The sequence below is a fragment of the Podarcis vaucheri genome (assembly GCF_965113315.1).
Source record: "Podarcis vaucheri genome assembly, chromosome: Z".
Classification (NCBI taxonomy): Eukaryota; Metazoa; Chordata; class Lepidosauria; order Squamata; family Lacertidae; genus Podarcis; species Podarcis vaucheri.
This window is the reverse complement of record NC_138758.1, coordinates 24057901-24075531: the sequence shown is the minus strand read 5'-3', so window position 1 is coordinate 24075531 and position 17631 is coordinate 24057901. Positions and strand designations below refer to the sequence as shown.

General features: G+C 45.5%; 1 protein-coding gene across 14 annotated transcripts in view; it reads left to right on the top strand.

The window, feature by feature from the left end:
• Positions 1–17631, top strand: part of TENM1 (teneurin transmembrane protein 1) — a 392346-nt gene that overhangs the window by 257902 nt on the left and 116813 nt on the right. For all 14 annotated transcript variants that reach the window (XM_082208504.1, XM_082208503.1, XM_082208513.1 and 11 more), the window contains 2 exons: positions 4337–4553; positions 16483–16602. In XM_082208504.1, the coding sequence (XP_082064630.1) occupies positions 4337–4553; positions 16483–16602 (337 nt within the window). The remainder of the gene's footprint in view (positions 1–4336; positions 4554–16482; positions 16603–17631) is intronic.

The following is a 17631-nucleotide window of genomic DNA, read 5'->3' as shown; positions in this document are numbered from 1 at the left end:
CTGCTCTGGTTCGCCAGAAGCGGCTTAGTCATGCTGGCTACATGACCTGGAAGCTGTACGCTGGCTCCCTCGGCCAATAAAGCGAGATGAGCGCTGCAACCCCAGCATCGGTCATGACTGGACCTAATGGTCAGAGGTCCCTTTACCTTTACCTTTTATTGCCTTTTTGCTGTCTTACTTCCCACCCCGCTGAGGGCTATCTGTAATCAAAAGTAACTTACCATTTAAGTTTTTAGTACTGATCCTGTTCTGACTGGCAAGCTTGTTGCTTGCTCGTTTTTAAACTAATTTCACTCTTTTAATTTTCTGTTATTTGTGAGCCTATTTGGGGCTAAAAGGAACTATATCACATGAATATTTAAACTGGCAAATAAACAAAGTGAAGGACCACACCGCAGAGTGCACAATTCAGACACGATTCTCTGAAGTGGGATAATAATGTGTCCTCCCAACCATTTCTTCCCACCTCCAAACTCTTCATCTTCAAATATGCACATAACATTAAAGGCACCTCTCTCAATCTGAAACAGTGCAACAGATGCACAGCTGTGGAGTGCTGATTTGAGCTTGTGGCGTACATCTGTGCCATGCTGGCAGGACTTAATGATAGCAGCCGTGTTCAGCTGATGCCCGCCGTGGCAAAAATTTCTGAGTTTTCTGAGAAATTGCCACATTTCACTACTTTCATTTTATTCCTGTTTGCCTCTCCCACTTTGCTCCTTTGGCACAGCAGCCACAAGTTTCCTGACTGGGAGTGGCCTAAAATATCTGGAGGGCACCAGGCTAGCAAAAGATGATCTAAGATGATATTTCAAATCTGCTGAAAAGGTTCACACACACACACACACACACACGCTTTTGTATGTCCAGCTATTGTTCAAAAAGCAGCAGGGATGGTTCCATATAAGCTGCCTGGAAAGCCTATGCTGAAATCTCTGAGTGTGACATTCTCACATTAGAGCCTCAGGCTCCAGAATAATGGCACTACCTAAAACCAGAACCAGCAAGACTGCAGATTGCAAGCAGTCTGGGTGAGGATCACATCACTTCTAAGCTTTCTGTAGAGCATAGAGCATGCTGTGGCTCTACAGAGATGTGTCCAAGCCTCCAAGCAAATATTCACGCTGATTACCAGATAATTCTTACTTAGGCTGTGCAGCTGGTATTGAGTAAAAGCGGAAGTGTTCCAAATTTGATCCAGGCCCCAATCTTGCCATCCTACAACCTGCAGTTACAGCCCTCCTTTGACCCCATCCTTCTAAGCCCCCCCCCCTTTGAAAAGAGCAACAGACAATGGTAGTTTTTATTGGTGTTTTTGCATACAAAATAAGCTCTCCAAAACCAAGGCCTCAAAAAACAATCCCAGCAGCAGAAGTTGAAACAATTTTAATGTTGTTATGTATTGCTTTTATATCCTGCCTTTCCTTCTGGAGGAGCCCTGAATGGCAAACATATCTGTACTATAAAATATTATAGGAAGCATCCTAAAAACAGTGTCTGTTAATGTCAGTGGGTTGGACTAACAAAGGGTACAATCCTAGCAAGTATGTAGCTTGTGGACGCATCTATGCTGTCTAACAAAGTGCCCTCTGTAACTAGGAGTGCCTTCATTTTGTACACCAGCTGTAGCCATATCGATCAGGAGGATCTGACTACTAGAGTCCTAGCATTGGTAACCTTGAGACTAGATTACTGCAATGTGAGGCTGCCCTTGGCCCTGAAACTCCAGCTGGTGCAGATGATGTGACACCTCTGCTAAAATGTCTCCATTGGCTGCTCATCTGCTACCAGGCCAGGTTGAACTCTCTTATGTTAACATACAAAGCCCTGAACCACTTGGATCTTGGATCTTTACAGACTGCCTGAGCCCTTATATCCTAGCTGAGATAATCCGGAGAAGCAATGTTAGTTGCCCTTCATGCCACAGAGGCCCAACTTACCTCAACCAAAAGTTAGGCATTTAGTGTTGCCCATCTCCATGCTGGGGAACATTCTTTAAGCAGAAATACATCAGACATCTTCACTTTTGACTTTTAAGTGTCTCTTCAATATTTTTTTATGCCAACAGGCCCACATAGCAGTTTTGAATAACTTTTGTTTAACCATTTTAAAACAATTGTTTTGCAAGGTTTTTTAATGTTGTTTTGTATTTTATTGTTTTATCATATGTTGCTGTAAACTGTCCTGATATTTTATAAGATGGCAGCAGGGCTTTTTTTTCAGCTGGAACTCAATTCCAGCACCTCTCAGGTGGGTGCATTGCCATTATAAGAGAACAAGGGAGGTGTTCGTGGTGAGTTCAGGCACCTCTTTTATTAGAAAAATAGCACTGTGTTGTATATTAGTTGTTTATTGTATATACAACACAGAACGCTGTTGGCGGTGTGGTCTAAACCACTGAGCCACTTCGGCTTGCCAATCGGAAGATTGGTGGTTCGAATCCATGCAACGGGGTGAACTCCCATTGCTCTGTCCCAGCTTCTGCCAACTAAGTGGTTTGAAAGCATACCAGTGCAAGTAGATTAATAGGTACTGCTGCGGCAGGAAGGTAAACAACATTTTTGTGTGCTCTGACACTCGTCACGGTGTCCCATTGCGCCAGAAGCGGTTTAGTCATGCTGGCCACATGACCCGGAAAGCTATCTGTGGACAAGCGCCGGCTCCCTTGGCCTGAAAAGCAAGATGAGCACTGCACCCGACAGTCGCCTTTGTCCGGACTTAACCGTCCAGGGGTCCTTTACCTTTACAACACAGAGCAAAAAATATATAGGAACTTGCTGTCATTCCATCCCAAATACTCTAGCCAAACTTGAACCTAGCTTTCCTACTTTTATTTTCCTTCCTTCCTTCTCCATTGTTTTTTTTCCTTACTGATGTAGATAAAACTAACTCAGCTTATCATTCTTTCACATATAGATTATTGCACAGTATTATTTTCTGATCTTCCTATCTCACATTGTAAGCTGCTTATCTCTGTCCTTAATTCTTCTGCTTACTGATCTTGCACAGCAGTCCAACATGTATCTCCTTTTTTCTTCTCTCTTCCTCATTTCATATTGAATAGGAGGTGCCGCACCTTGTTTTCCTTACCTCGCTACTCTGCTTTCAATTTATTTACCTTCTTGCATTGTATTACTAGGTGGCAACAGCCCCAGCCCCCAGGGATATGGAATTAAAATTAGGCCAAACTTTATTAAACTTCCGAATGTAGGAAGACCTTGGCTTAGGCCTTGGGCATGTATACCTCCCAGTCCCTCAGCCGGGGGGAACTGGGGCTCATCAGCGTAAATGGGATATGGGGGTGCTTTGTGAGACATAAGTGTAGCAGGCAGCCAAACCCATATCCCTGCACGCAGGGTAGTTCATTGATGACCTTTCAGTGTATGGCCAGTGACACCCATATATATAACCCCTTTTAAGAGGGGACCTTGGAATTGTCACCACTTCATGCCACCCCCCATTATAGGGAGGAAAAGACTACAGGATTCCACCCAAGGCCATAACCGCCAAAGTTGTGATGAATTGCTATGGGGAAGACAAAACCTGGCAATGCAGGAAAATTTCTTCCCATTCCTTCAACAGTAACCAGTCAAAGACTGTAGCAGCGCCCTCTAAACAGGAAGAAAAAGTTAATCTGCTAACAAGAAACATTAAACAAAGGGAGGGGAGGGAGGGTGAACCTCCAGAGCCGACTGCCTGGCTATTGTTGGCTCCACCCCTATTTATAAATGTGACTGGGCCCACCTCCAAGCAAAAAACTTGATTACTGAGGCTGGGTGTGAATCTCCAAAAATTAACACTGAGAGGCAAGCCAGCCCCTATTTGCCAGTAAGCTCCCTGGGAACCGTAGCACCACACGTGATCCTTCAAAGGGCACCCACAATGTAAAGTGTGAGTGCTTATTCTCCCTTCTTCTGTTGGCTATTGCACCACCAACTTCATTCTAAACTCTCCCCTCAGCTGTCCCCCACCTGCCTAGCTCTTTACTTACTACCAGTCCAGGGGCTGTTATCTCCAACTATGGGCCACCTAGCCTTTTATCACCCCCCCCATTGGAGATTCACCCTTCCCCTTCTTGCACAGGTACTTCATTGTGTGGAGAAAAAGTAGGGCATAGATGGATGGATGGTAAGCAAGGAATGCTGAAATTGTCGCACGCATGCGCGCACACACACACATATATAATATCCATGGTGTTTCTATTGTTAAGTCTCTTTGAGATGTTTCCTAGGAAGAGATCGTAAATGCAGGTAAATAAATAAATAATGCATTCTTCCCAGCCGTTGATCCTTTGGCTGCTGTATTGCAACATTTTTTCCTGTATTATCCATTTCAGATGGTTTGACAGACTGTATAGACCCTGACTGCTGCCAGCAAAGCAATTGCTATTCAAGCCCGCTCTGTCAAGGGTCCCCTGATCCCCTTGACCTCATTCAGCAGAGCCAGCCTCCTTTCTCTCAGCATCCTCCAAGGCTTTTTTATGATAGAATCAAGTTTCTTATTGGCAAGGAAAGCACTCATGTAATCCGAGGAGATGTCTCATTTGAGAGCAGGTAAGTGTTTTGTGTGTTTTCTTTACTACTGAAAGCTGCTTTCCAAATTGAAGGTACTCAACCACTACACAGGTAGGAATGGTTGGTGTGTGTGTGGAATTAAATGTTCTTTTATAACTTCTTTGGGGAATATTGCCTGGTCTTCTCCACACTTAAAATAAAGCCATAAACAGATATTTTAGATTTGCTGCATAGGTCTTTTACACATACATACTGTTTTCAGTTTTCAGTCATGAAATAGCGTTGACATGCAAAAATGTCCAATAACTTAATAAAAAATAGTTTACATTTGTTTACATTTAAAACAACAGGAAGAATGCTGCAGACCTTTTAAAGCTTTTTTGGGAAGCTCTGACCAAGAAGGATACTTCCTTTTGAAAGATAAATGGCCCCATGTAGAATCATCTCAGGAGCTCATGGTCACATTCTATGATATTTCTGTATTTTTGGTTGAATTCTGATGCTATTTTATGTTGCTTTGATTGATGTATATCTTGTACTTTTATTGTATGTTTCTTTTGAGTTCATATGTGTTAATCTTGTTCACTGCTTTGGTGACCTTTGGGCTAAAAAGTTGTATATAAATGAAACGTACCATGCCATAAGGACTGATGTGCCTACATAGGAAAAGTAGATAGAGGGAGTAACCTCCCAGGTTTCCTCAACTGTCCTTTCTGACCTAACCTGTGGTGACCTTTCCTCAGGTGCTAGACTGATAGGCTTTTTGACCTCATTACCTGCTTCCTGCTTCTTCATCCTCACCTTAGGAGAGGATACGTCTTTTCTGTCCTGCTTACTGAGGTACAAGAGCAAGCATGGCTCAAGGCAACGTCACCTTAGCTAGGATATTTCTTAGCCAGCATATACTTTCCAGAATGAATGTAGCTTTCTTATTTTCCTAAACTCAGAGTCTCATGGTGATTCTATCCAAGTTAAGTGTGCCCTTCAGTAGGAATGCACAGTATTAAGTTCAACTTCTGGTTAGCATTTTAACTCCAAATGCCAGCACAGTCAGCATGAGGCCTCTGGGGTACAGAAGGGACAGTTCCTTAGGGTGAATCTGGTTCAAGAGGTGCTGCCTCTTGGGGGCCTGTTTTGGTTGTCTGGTCAAAGGGGCTGCTGGCAGACTGGCTCAGGCCTGGTAGCAAGGCCTAGGTTCAGTCCTTCCATGGCTTGCACCACTGGTCTTCCTGAACCAGCTGGCCACTCCTTCTCTGTCAGGGAATAGTGTGATGTAATTCCTCATCCAGCCAGGAAATTCTCATCAGTTCTTATTCAAACAGGGAATTATCATCAATGTGCCTTAGATTCAGTTTGCTGAAAAATAATGGTGGTTGTGTGAGTGAATGATATACCTTTGAGTCTATAATACATATGTGTGTTTCGGTGTGACTATAGAGAAGTAGTTTAATGCTCTGAAGGCAAGGTTACTGATATTTTCCTCCGAAAAGGGAGTAACATTTGAAATATGCAGCTCATAAGGTTTTATACGGCAGCCCACCCCAGGCAACTATAATTTATGTACTGGTGTCGACAGCCACAGATCATCCATAATACCTAACAGTTTCTCATGTACCTTGGCCTGTAAATTAGATTTCTTGGTTCTTAAACATTGTTGTACTGAAGGAGAAAATATAGCTAGTTGTGCTGATGTACTAGAGAGGGAGAAATCCCAAAATAAGGATAGGATAATATCTTTATTAGATCAGTGCCTGGATTGGCAGCCACCTGAGGACTCCACACACACCACTCTAAGATCCATCATGAAAGATAAGCAGGATATGAATGTAATTAAATAAAAAAATATTAGGTTAGACCATGCTAGGTGCAAAACAGATTTGAGGTTGCACCAAAGGTTAATAGGAAGAAGGGGGGAAAACAACCATTCTACCTTTGAAAACAAAAAAGGCAACATTTGGATTCATTTCCTATGTGCTGCAATTAACACGATATGGATCTGAATTGTTCTTTGTGCTGAATGTCAAAATTGGATGCCAAACATGCTTTTAAAGGAAGCTGGGAGGCTTGTATGATGTGGAAACAATAAGAGGCAGGTATTAAAATGCCCCTGTGAAGGAATGGGGCTTTCAACATTTTGTGTTTGTGTTTTTGTATGCAAGTAATGGGTTATAGAATGGTTTTGCTCTAAAGGATCTCATGCATAAGAAGGTTAAAAAAACAACTCACACAAATGTTAAAAGTTCAAGGGAATGTTTTGCTCAGAATGCTGTTCACAGGAGGGTCAAAAGTTTAAGAGGATATTGTCAGGGAACTGACATCGGAGGAAAGGGAAGTGGTAGGGCTCCCAGAGACTGGGAGAGAGTCAACAGCCAAAGCAGGGACCAGCAGGGGGAGCGCGGGGTCTCTGGAGGAGGATCTCAGTAATGCTGAGAGAGACGCAGCAGCCCAGGCAGGAAGCAGCAGGGGAGAGAAAGGGGTGAGAGACACTTCGAGCGAAAATAGCGGGGAGGTGTCAGAAGCAACTGCAGGGAGACCTATGCTTCGCCGGAAGCTGTCACGTCGTGAGTCCAGGAGACGCGTTTCCGTTAAGGAACTTCTTTGCTGGAAGCGCTTCCGCAGACAGCCACTGTCGGACTCTACAAGTGACTAGAGCAGACATGTCTGAGGAGCTCTGTCACACACAGAGGTTTGTGGGGTCGCACAAACTCTGAAGGGGCACTATTTTAAGCACAAGCAGCTAATCATCCCCTGATAGCAGTCCGACAGTCTCTGTACGCTGCCTGTGCAGGAGAAGGCATCATGAGCGACCCAGCAGGAGCCGGAGCCGCAGGGGGTGGAGCTGGTCCAAGCTTGGAAGACAGATGCCGAGCATTGGAGGTCCAACTTGCGCTGCAGACGGCGAGGCTCGAGGAGAGGAGGGCTCAAGATGCAGACAAGAAGGGGAGAACCACTCAGTTCCCCAGAAAGGTACCAGGATTAGTGCAGAAGTTTGGGGGGGACCCCAAGGATTACCATGCCTTTAGGACTGAAATGCAATATGCCCTGAATGTGCAGTTTGATGAGTTCCCTGATGAGGAATCCCGAGTTGCTTTCGTAATTGGGCATCTTGAGAAGGGGGCGCGAGATTGGGTTCGACCCCTGATGGCAACGCACAACGATATCCTGAAGGACACTATGAAATTCTTTCGTGCAATGGATATCATGTTCTCCAGCGATATTGAGGAGGGGGTAGTGCGCAGACAGCTAATGGCTTGCAAGCAGGGAAGCAGATCTGTCCGTGAGTACTGGACTGAATTTACCATGCTGATTCACAGATTGGGGTGGGATTTATCGGCAGCACCCATTCAGATGCTATTTGAAGAAGGTCTTTCTTCAGCTGTGAAAGACGAGCTGGCCAGGAGCCCCAGGGCGGTGTCTATGGATCAGCTGACCAAATCTGCGCTGACCATTGGAGCGCGCCAGGAGGCAAGAGCCTTGGAGAGGCGGGAAGGGAGAGGGGAACGTTGGAAGGAGTTACGCATTCCAGACATTCCTGAGCCAGCTTTCCCGCCGGCAGAGCCGATGGAAATCGGAACAGCCCGCGCGCGCGCAGTTTCAAAGCCCAGTGAGGGGGCGAAGAAGGAGGGAAAGGGACCCCGGAAATGCTATCTCTGCCAACAGCCAGGCCACTTTGCCAGAGTCTGCCCCCAGAGGAAGGAATGGCAAGGGATGGTGGGAACTGTTGAGGGGGAAGAGCAGGGAGAAACGGAGCAGGTAAAAGCCAACGCCTGGTTGCCAGCAGGGCACTGCAGCCAGGCCAAAGAGCAGTGAAAGTGCCCCTTCCCCAAGTGCCAGTGCCAGAAGCTCCTCGACCTGCTCTAGTGATTGAAGTGTCGCTAGAGTTGCAAAATGGACACCCCCTAAAAATAAAGGCGCTGTTGGACTCAGGCAGCTCCTGCAATTTCATGAGCAAGGAGTTTGCTGCTGAACACCAGATACAGACTATCCCCTTAAGCAACCCCCTGCAGGTGACCACGATCGATGGCAGAGAACTGTTGGGAGGAGGCGTCAGCTTGCAGACCATCCCAATGATAATGAGGGTGGCAAGGCACACAGAACTGATAGCGTTTAATGTGGCCACCTTGGGAGGCGCTCCCATTATTTTGGGAATGAGCTGGCTAGCCCTACATAATCCGCTGGTGGGCTGGCATCAAAGAGTGGTTTCCTTCGGTTCCGCACATTGCTTAGAACACTGCAGGGGGGAAAAGGGGTCAGCAGGGGCCCAAGCCACCCTAGCAGGGACGGAAGTGATGGAGAAGGGGAAGGTGCCATCACAGTATGCTGATCTCAGCGACGTGTTCAGCGAGAAGGAAGCTGACCAACTACCCCCGCATAGGCCCTTTGATTGCCAGATCAATTTACTCCCTGGAGCACAGCTTCCTGTAGGCAGGTTGTATGCCATGTCAGACAGGGAGATGCAGGAGTTGCGAGCGTTCATTGACAAGAACCTGAAGAGAGGCTTCATCAGAGAGTCCAAGGCAGCGGGGGGTAGCCCAGTGTTTTTTGTGGATAAAAAAAACACGGACAAGCCGAGGCTGGTATGTGACTTTCGGGCCCTAAATGCAGTGACAGAGCCGGTGGCTTTTCCTATGCCCAGGATTGATGATATTTTGACCAGGGTGCGAAAAGGAAAGATTTTTACAAAGCTGGACCTAAGGGGGGCGTACAACCTGATACGTATAAGGAAAGGGGATGAATGGAAGACCACCATGTTCACCCCTTTGGGGGCATTTGAATATCTCGTTATGCCTTTTGGATTACAAGCAGGCTCCGCGTGTTTTCAAGCCTTTATGAACCATGTACTGGGGCCTTTGCTCTACAAGAATTGCGTGGCCTTCTTAGATGACGTGTTGGTGTATTCGGAGAATGAGGAGCAACATGTGAGAGACGTCAGAGAAGTGTTGAGCAGGCTGCAAGCCAACAGACTGTGGGTGAAACTGGAGAAGTGTCAGTTTCATACCAAGGAGGTGGAATTCCTGGGGTACCGCTTGTCAGACAAGGGGTTGGCCATGGATCCCGGCAAGGTTCAAGCGGTGCTGGAATGGAAAACACCCAAGACTAAGAAGGATGTGCAGAGGTTCCTAGGGTTTGGAAACTTTTATCGTAAGTTCATCCGAAACTTCGCTCACCTGACGGCGCCCATCACGGACTGTCTCAGCAGCAAAAAGAAGTTTGTTTGGACGGGGGAGGCGGAGCGAGCGTTTGAGGAACTGAAAAAGGCCTTCGCCTCTGACGAACAACTTCTACATGTGGATTTACAAAAAAAGCTGAGGGTCGAAACAGACGCTTCTGACAGAGCCATAGGGGCGGTGCTTCTTCTGCAGCCGGGGAAGGAGGGGTCCGAGTGGCGACCGTGTGCCTTCTTTTCGCGAAAGCTGAACAAATCTGAGAGAAACTACACGGTGTACGACCGGGAACTTCTTGCGATTTATGAGGCCTTCCGGAGATGGAGGCACCTACTAATTGGTGCACAACAGAAGGTGCAAGTGCGCACGGACCATAAGAATCTAGAGTATTGGAGAACTGCGCGAGTGCTCAACCAACGGCAGTTGAGATGGGCCCAGGAGTTCTCCAAATTTAACTTTGAGATTTGTTACGTACCAGGCCCGGAGAACGTTAGGGCGGACGCTCTCTCACGCAAACCTGAATATTTGGAGGGAGAGGGTGCACCCGAAGAGACCCATGTCATTCCCGAGGACCGCTGGGTGTGTGGGGCGGCATTGGTGGGGCTAAGGGAACTGATAGAGGGAACGGTGCAGGATGAATATGCCCAGGACAAACTCAGGAGTCTCAGGAGGGAGGGAGACAAACCCGGGGGTTTTGAGGAGAGAAACGGGGCGTTGTACTACAAGGGAGCGTTATACGTACCTGAAGGAGAATTGAGGGAAAAGGTACTCAAGCAACTGCACGATAGCCCCACAGCAGGGCATTTTGGGCAACACAAAACCATGTGGCTGGTTACCAGGGAATTCTGGTGGCCCAAGGTCAGGGAAGATGTGAGGGAGTATGTGAGAGGGTGTGACCGATGTCAACGAGCCAAGGGGGAGAGGCGGGCACCGGCAGGTTTATTAGAACCACTACCCACGCCGGAAAGACCATGGGAGGCAGTGGCAATAGATTTTATGACTGATCTGCCCAGGTCCAAAGGGAAGACAGCCATTATGGTTGTGGTAGACCTGTTAACCAAGATGGCCCACTTTATAGCCTGCTCACATGCGGTCACAGCAGAAGAAACCGCTAAATTGTTTGTGGAAAATGTGTTTAGATTGCATGGTGCCCCCTTGAGGGTGGTTTCGGACCGAGGGAAACAATTTACTTCCAGGTTCTGGAGGAAGCTCATGAGCTTATTGCATGTAGAGGTGAATTTTTCCACTGCCCGCCATCCAGAAACCAACGGGCAGGCGGAAAGAGCTAATGGTGTCCTCCAGCAATATTTGAGGTGTTATGTGAATGACAGAGAGAATGATTGGGTGGAGAAGCTGGCGTTGGCAGAATTTGCCTATAACAATGCGGAGAACGTGTCCACGGGAATGAGCCCTTTTTTGGCCAATCACGGGTGTCATCCCCGAGCCTTCCCAGGGGGGGAGGGGGAGAACTGGAGCGTTCCAGCCGCAGAACAGTTCGTTGAAGAAATGGAAGCGATCCATCGCCAGCTCCAACTTAATTTAAACAGGGCGAAGGAGGAATATAAGAGGCAGGCAGACAAAACCAGAAGGGAAGGAGAAAGCATTAGGGTGGGGGACCAGGTGTGGTTGTCCACCCAAGGGTTACCATTTAAAGGAGGTTGTAAGAAGTTAAGACCCAAAAGGCTGGGCCCATTTGAAGTCACGCAACAGGTCAACCCAGTGGCTTTCAGACTCCGGTTACCGAACCACATGAAGTTGCACCCAGTGTTCCACAGATCATTGCTGTCACCGTATATAGGGGACAGAGAGGGGAGGGTCAATAGGGGACCAGCTATGGAGGAAAAAGAACACAGCTACCATGTAGCGGAGATTCTCGATTCCAGGTGGAGGGGAGAGCAAGTAGAGTATTTGGTAATGTGGGAAGGGGAGCCGGAGTCGGAAAACACCTGGGTCAGGGCAGAGGATGTAGATGACGAGGTTTTGATTGAAACTTTTCATCAGAGATTCCCTCGGAAACCCCAGCCAGTGGCGAGGTTCCGGAGGGAATACTTCGCCACCACCGACGAAGAAGAAGAGTTGGAGGGGTTCGCTGATTCCGAGGTGGAGGAGGATTCAGCGAGTCGGAACGAAGACCGATGGAGGGAAATGTTCGAGACGTCGGAAGATGAAGAGGATTCTTTTAGGGGTTTCAGCTCCTCACCGCCCAGAGGAGAGAGTAGGGGCGGGGGAGAGGGGGGCCCTGGAGGGGAGGTGGATGTCAGGGAACTGACATCGGAGGAAAGGGAAGTGGTAGGGCTCCCAGAGACTGGGAGAGAGTCAACAGCCAAAGCAGGGACCAGCAGGGGGAGCGCGGGGTCTCTGGAGGAGGATCTCAGTAATGCTGAGAGAGACGCAGCAGCCCAGGCAGGAAGCAGCAGGGGAGAGAAAGGGGTGAGAGACACTTCGAGCGAAAATAGCGGGGAGGTGTCAGAAGCAACTGCAGGGAGACCTATGCTTCGCCGGAAGCTGTCACGTCGTGAGTCCAGGAGACGCGTTTCCGTTAAGGAACTTCTTTGCTGGAAGCGCTTCCGCAGACAGCCACTGTCGGACTCTACAAGTGACTAGAGCAGACATGTCTGAGGAGCTCTGTCACACACAGAGGTTTGTGGGGTCGCACAAACTCTGAAGGGGCACTATTTTAAGCACAAGCAGCTAATCATCCCCTGATAGATATGTTTTGCGCAGGAGATTCAAAAGTTGTTCCTAAGAACATGGCAATTCAAGGGAAGTAGAAACTTAACTAAGATACTACTCATCTACTGATTAATTAAAGTGCTGGAAGTTAGCTAAACATCAAGTACTTTGTTGTGAAGAGCTGGAGTTTAAGAGCTGCAAGAGAATAAGAGGGATAAACAGTTTTTAAGACTGTGTGAACACTGGAAAGTGTTGGCATTTCCAGTTAGATGCTGCAGGAGGAAGAAACCAAGAGAAGACCACAAAGGGATCCACAAGCTGAACTGTGGGGTGAAAACTGTTAAGTATTGGCTTGATTCAGGAAACATTCTAGAATAGGAATAGCTGGATGCTTTTATCTGTTAAACTCTAATGGATAACTACGCAAACTTTCGCCCCGAAATTTTTTTCCTCAACCTACTTAACTTTTCATTTTGCTAAATTCTTAAGTAAAATCATAATATGGTCTGAAACATTATTATTCACCCTGTGTCTGAATGCTGTACCACTTTATCTAATACTGGAAGAAAAGAAGAGACTGAGAGGAGATATGATAGCCATCTTCAAATATCTAAAGGGCTGTCACATGGAAGAAGGAGCAAGCTTGTTTTCTCCTGCTCTGGAGGGTAGGGCCCAAAGCAATAGATTAAAGTTACAATAAAGGAGATTCCAACTAAACACCACAAAGTATTTTCAGTAAGAATTGTCTGACAGTGGAACAGACTTCCTCGGAAGGTGGTGGACTCTATTTCATGGGAGACTAGTTGAGATTCCTGCATTGCAGGGGGGTTGGACTAGATGCCCCTTGGAGTCCTTTTTAACTTTACAATTCTATGATTCTAAATTCAGAAGCACTGTTTGGTATGAGCAGCCAGAGACGGGGGAAATATATCTACAGAGTGACAGCAGTGAGGTTTTTAAAAAAGGGGGAGTTGGTTTGGCTGATTTGTTTGAGAGGAATAAAAAGAGAAGCAAGGCAGAGACTTTCATAATTGATAGGCAATGGCTTGACTGTTTTGGGAACTGTACTGGACTGTGATTTCAGGGCTGACCCTAGGATTCCATCCCTGAATCTTCTTCAGAGACAGGAACCTGTCTGTACAGATTGAACCTTTCTCTTTGCATTGGACCTGAACCTGTATTTGATCATTGACTCCTCTCTAGTGTTGCCGTTGGGAGTGTTCTCAGTAGCATTTTCTGCTTACACTACACTGCTTTCTGTGTGCACTATTGGGACTTACCTCAATGTAAGCCAGGTTTCAGGACAGTTTGTGTACCCATGTTTACAAACCTATGGTTATTCACACGCGTAGTGAACTCTTTCAGTTCTAGGAATTATCTCTTTCAGTTAAACCAAGTTGACTGAACTAATTCAAAAATCTCTAAACTAAACCTGAAAGTAGTTTTCATAATTAAAGACAAATTAAGTTCATTTTTGGGGGCAGAACTTTGAATGATTCCTAGTTCATCTTCAAGTTCACTCCCTTTCTCTCTTAGCTTTATTTTTTAAAAAAAGTAAGTCAAGCGGATATTTCTAAAGTTAGAAAACAAAAAGTGGAAGCAGCATTATAAGTTTCAGGCTCTACTGTTGCTAAGCACTTTTAGCACTTAATCAGGAACAGCAGGAAGCACAATGTTGATGGAGTGTCTCCATCAAAAGAAGGAGGAGCAAAGGTATGAGGAGGAGATGCTGCAGTTGAAACAACCACCACCACCCAAGGTCACAACAAAGGATTTCATCGCATTCACCCCTGGAGAGGATCCCTATGTGACTCCTCTTACCTTTGCATGAACATTTCCTGTGACACTTGGCAAAAATCAATATCAATACTAAGCATTGGTGCAATGTATCAAGTATTCAGAGCATATCACATACATTATCTCAGTAATCCTTGATACAACCCTGTAAAGGTGACTATTGTTTTATCTCTGTATTGCAAACACTGAGATAGGGGAGTTGACATGGCTTAGTTCATGGCAGAGAGAAAATTTTGACTGGTGCTTACTAGATTTCACTAATAGTCACAATATAACACCAGTGTTCAGATTGCCCTTCAGTCACTTACCTTTCATGATGGATCCCTTAGCACTTCTAAATGAGCCAAATATATCGACCTACTTAAAGCGTGAAAAGACTTGACAGTCTGATGTTCATACTGTGGCCATGGATTGAAGGTGTGCATATTAAAATAGTTTACCCGTTTTTAGCCACATATTGCTAGCAATTTGCTTGATTTGCCTTCATGCATGTGACTAAAATTATTCTAGGCCTTGAGTTAATTGCCCTCCCGAGGCTGCTTAGACCAGGGTTGTCAGTAGGAAGGAAATGAATAAACCTTACTAGACCTTTTTTTCTTAATACATTTCACTGCAACATTTGATGCAATAAGTTATACATTTCTTTGAGTAAAATTGCCATTTGTTAGTTTGTCTATCAGACATATACTTCAGCAGTTAATGCCTCTTCTGTTGGTCAGAAAGGACTTGTAATGTTATATGTAAGACAATGTACAAGCAATTGAAAATGCAAGACATACTGCTAGAGAAAGAAATCATTGAGCCTAAGGCTATCCATAACTACTAGTCATGATGGCTATGTTCTACCACCACTATCAGAGGCGGTATGCCTGTGAATATGAGTTACTATAAAGAATAAGTGGAGAGGCTGCGGTAGTACTCAGGTCCTGCTTGTGGGCTACACATAGGCATCTGGGTGGGTACTAGAGCAACAGGATGCTGGACTAGATAGGTCATTGGCTAGATTCAGCAGGCTCTTATTGTTGTTGCTGTTGGCATCTGTCTGCCTTGGGAGACAATGGAAGGTGCACTTTGAGGGGTGAAGTCAAACATTTGGAGAGTTGCAGCACCTGCTACAGCTGTAGAGACCCATACGAGAGAGACATAGTTTGTTGCAGCTGGGGCAGATGAAGGCATCTGGTTTTGTGATGCAGATGCATCATGGTGTTTGTTCTCTCTGCGCTCTATCCAGTGGCCACCCCTCCTTTGTTCACTCTTGTTGATGAATGACCTGTCTGTCTCCAGGCACTACAGTCTTCTGCAAGGGATTCCCACATGGCAGGGTTGATGTTTCTAGCCTTCATGTCTCACTTGCAGTCATCTTTGTAACAGATATCATCTGCCAAGGGGCCTGGTGCCTGAAGGCAGCTCCCCTGTAGAACATGTCCCTGTGAATCCAGCTGTTTTGTGGACATGCCTAAACCAGTGCAGATGTCACTGAGACAGGAGTGTGAATGTGGTAGGACTGTGGTATTAGGTGAGCACATCTTTATTTGAGACTCTGCCCTGTCATGTGATGCCCCAAATCTTCCTGACAACAGCACATGTGGAAGGTGTTGAGGCATCGCTCCTGGTGGTTGTAAGTCACTTCCATAAAGCAGCATGCTCAACACGCAAGGCTGGAAGACCTTCATCTTAGGATCAGTTGTTAGCATTACATTCTCCTATACCATTTTGGGAGAGGGAGAGGCAAGACATTGCCATGACTGCCTTGCCAATATGCTTATCCAGTTCAGTGTCAATGGAAAGGTTGCTGGTTATGGTGGATTCCTCTGCAAAATCCATGCAAGGGACCCTATTTTGTTAGGGGATTGCAATGCAAGCCCCTTCCTGAATCAGGTTGGAGTTTGTATGGAATCCTGCAAAACTGGGGAGGATTAAACCTTGCTCATCAGCTGGTGAGTGGGGGGTTAAATTATCCTTACTTTTACTGTGTGCACTGTTCCTCCTCCTGCCTCTCCTTAGCTCACACTGGCAATGCCATTTCAGCCTCAGTGGCCAAGGGAAATGGTGGACAATGATAGAGCAAGATGGTTGCTGTGGACCCACCTAGGCCTTTCATAACAATTCCTCCACAGCTCGCCTGGACCACCCACTTCTGTCTCAATATATGCTTTTGTCTCTTATCTCCCTCTTCCGCTTCCCTTTCCCTCAGAGTCCATCACTGCTGTGATGGTGAAGCAGTTCTCAGAAGTTTATCATAACGCTGTACTTCACTGTACATCCTGTGCAACTATCATTGGATGTCTCAGTATTTCCTTTATTTATGTTCATTTCACCCTGTCTTAATGCAGACGTGCTTGTGTTGTTCGAGGCCAGGTGGTAGCGATAGATGGAACCCCCCTGGTTGGTGTGAATGTGAGTTTCCAAAACCACAATGATTATGGATACACCATCAGCCGACAGGATGGAAGGTGAGATAGTTTATACTGTGTCTTCTGATATTATTTTACTTCATTTTTGAGAAGCATTTGGTTAATTCAGTTGTTGAAAATAACTTGGCTGTCAACTAATTAAATAATTAAGTCTGGAGACTCGTCTGTCTTTTAAACTGATAAGTTACTTGATTTTATTTTAATGCAGATCAGCAAAATATACAAATTTTGGTAAATATTTTTAGTTCATTTTTCAGTCGATAAAAGAAAAGTAAAGCAGCTATAACAAAAGATCAGAAATAGAGAAAATTAATACAAAACAAAATAAATATATAGACATGCATGGTAAATGCAGTCTGTGGGTTGAGTAGAAAGGTGAAATTGGTACGTATTTGAATAAGGCACATTGGTAGTTTTTGTATAATTCCAAATTACCGAGTCTTGTGATGGTAGTTTTCTTGAGAATATTGATGTTGCTCTATAAGTAATAAAAAATCCCAAGGTTCTAGTCCTTATCTAAATTTCAAATTACATGTAATTTTCTCCAGTACAAAATATACCATTCTGAGACATACTACATGCACTATAACAAACATAAATGAACAAAAGTCCTCATTAGAAAATAAAATATACCTTCAATGCTTTATTTTTGCTATTGTTTTATAGGTGATTGTATGGCTATTGTTGTATTCATTGTACCACTTTTACTTTTTTCTGATTTTACATCATGCTTTGGACTTTTACATTTTTGTAAGTCACTTGGAGATTTCTGACGTGGCAAGCAACTAATAAATTGAAATAACAGTAATTGTAATGCGCCACCCCAATATCTGAACGACAAGAGATTCTAGGAGTTTCAGACACTTGCTCAGTGTTCGGCTTTGTTGCAATGAGAGACAGTGGAGCCTGTTGTATCTTTGGGATATGTGGTTTATTGACAGCAGTATGCAACCTGAACCTAAGGTGGAGGGGCTCAAGGCATTAAAAACCCAACAGATATTGCTTTTCCATTAGTGACAGCTTTGGATCCAGCACAGATCAAGCAAGTCCAGCTTCTCAACTTGTTTT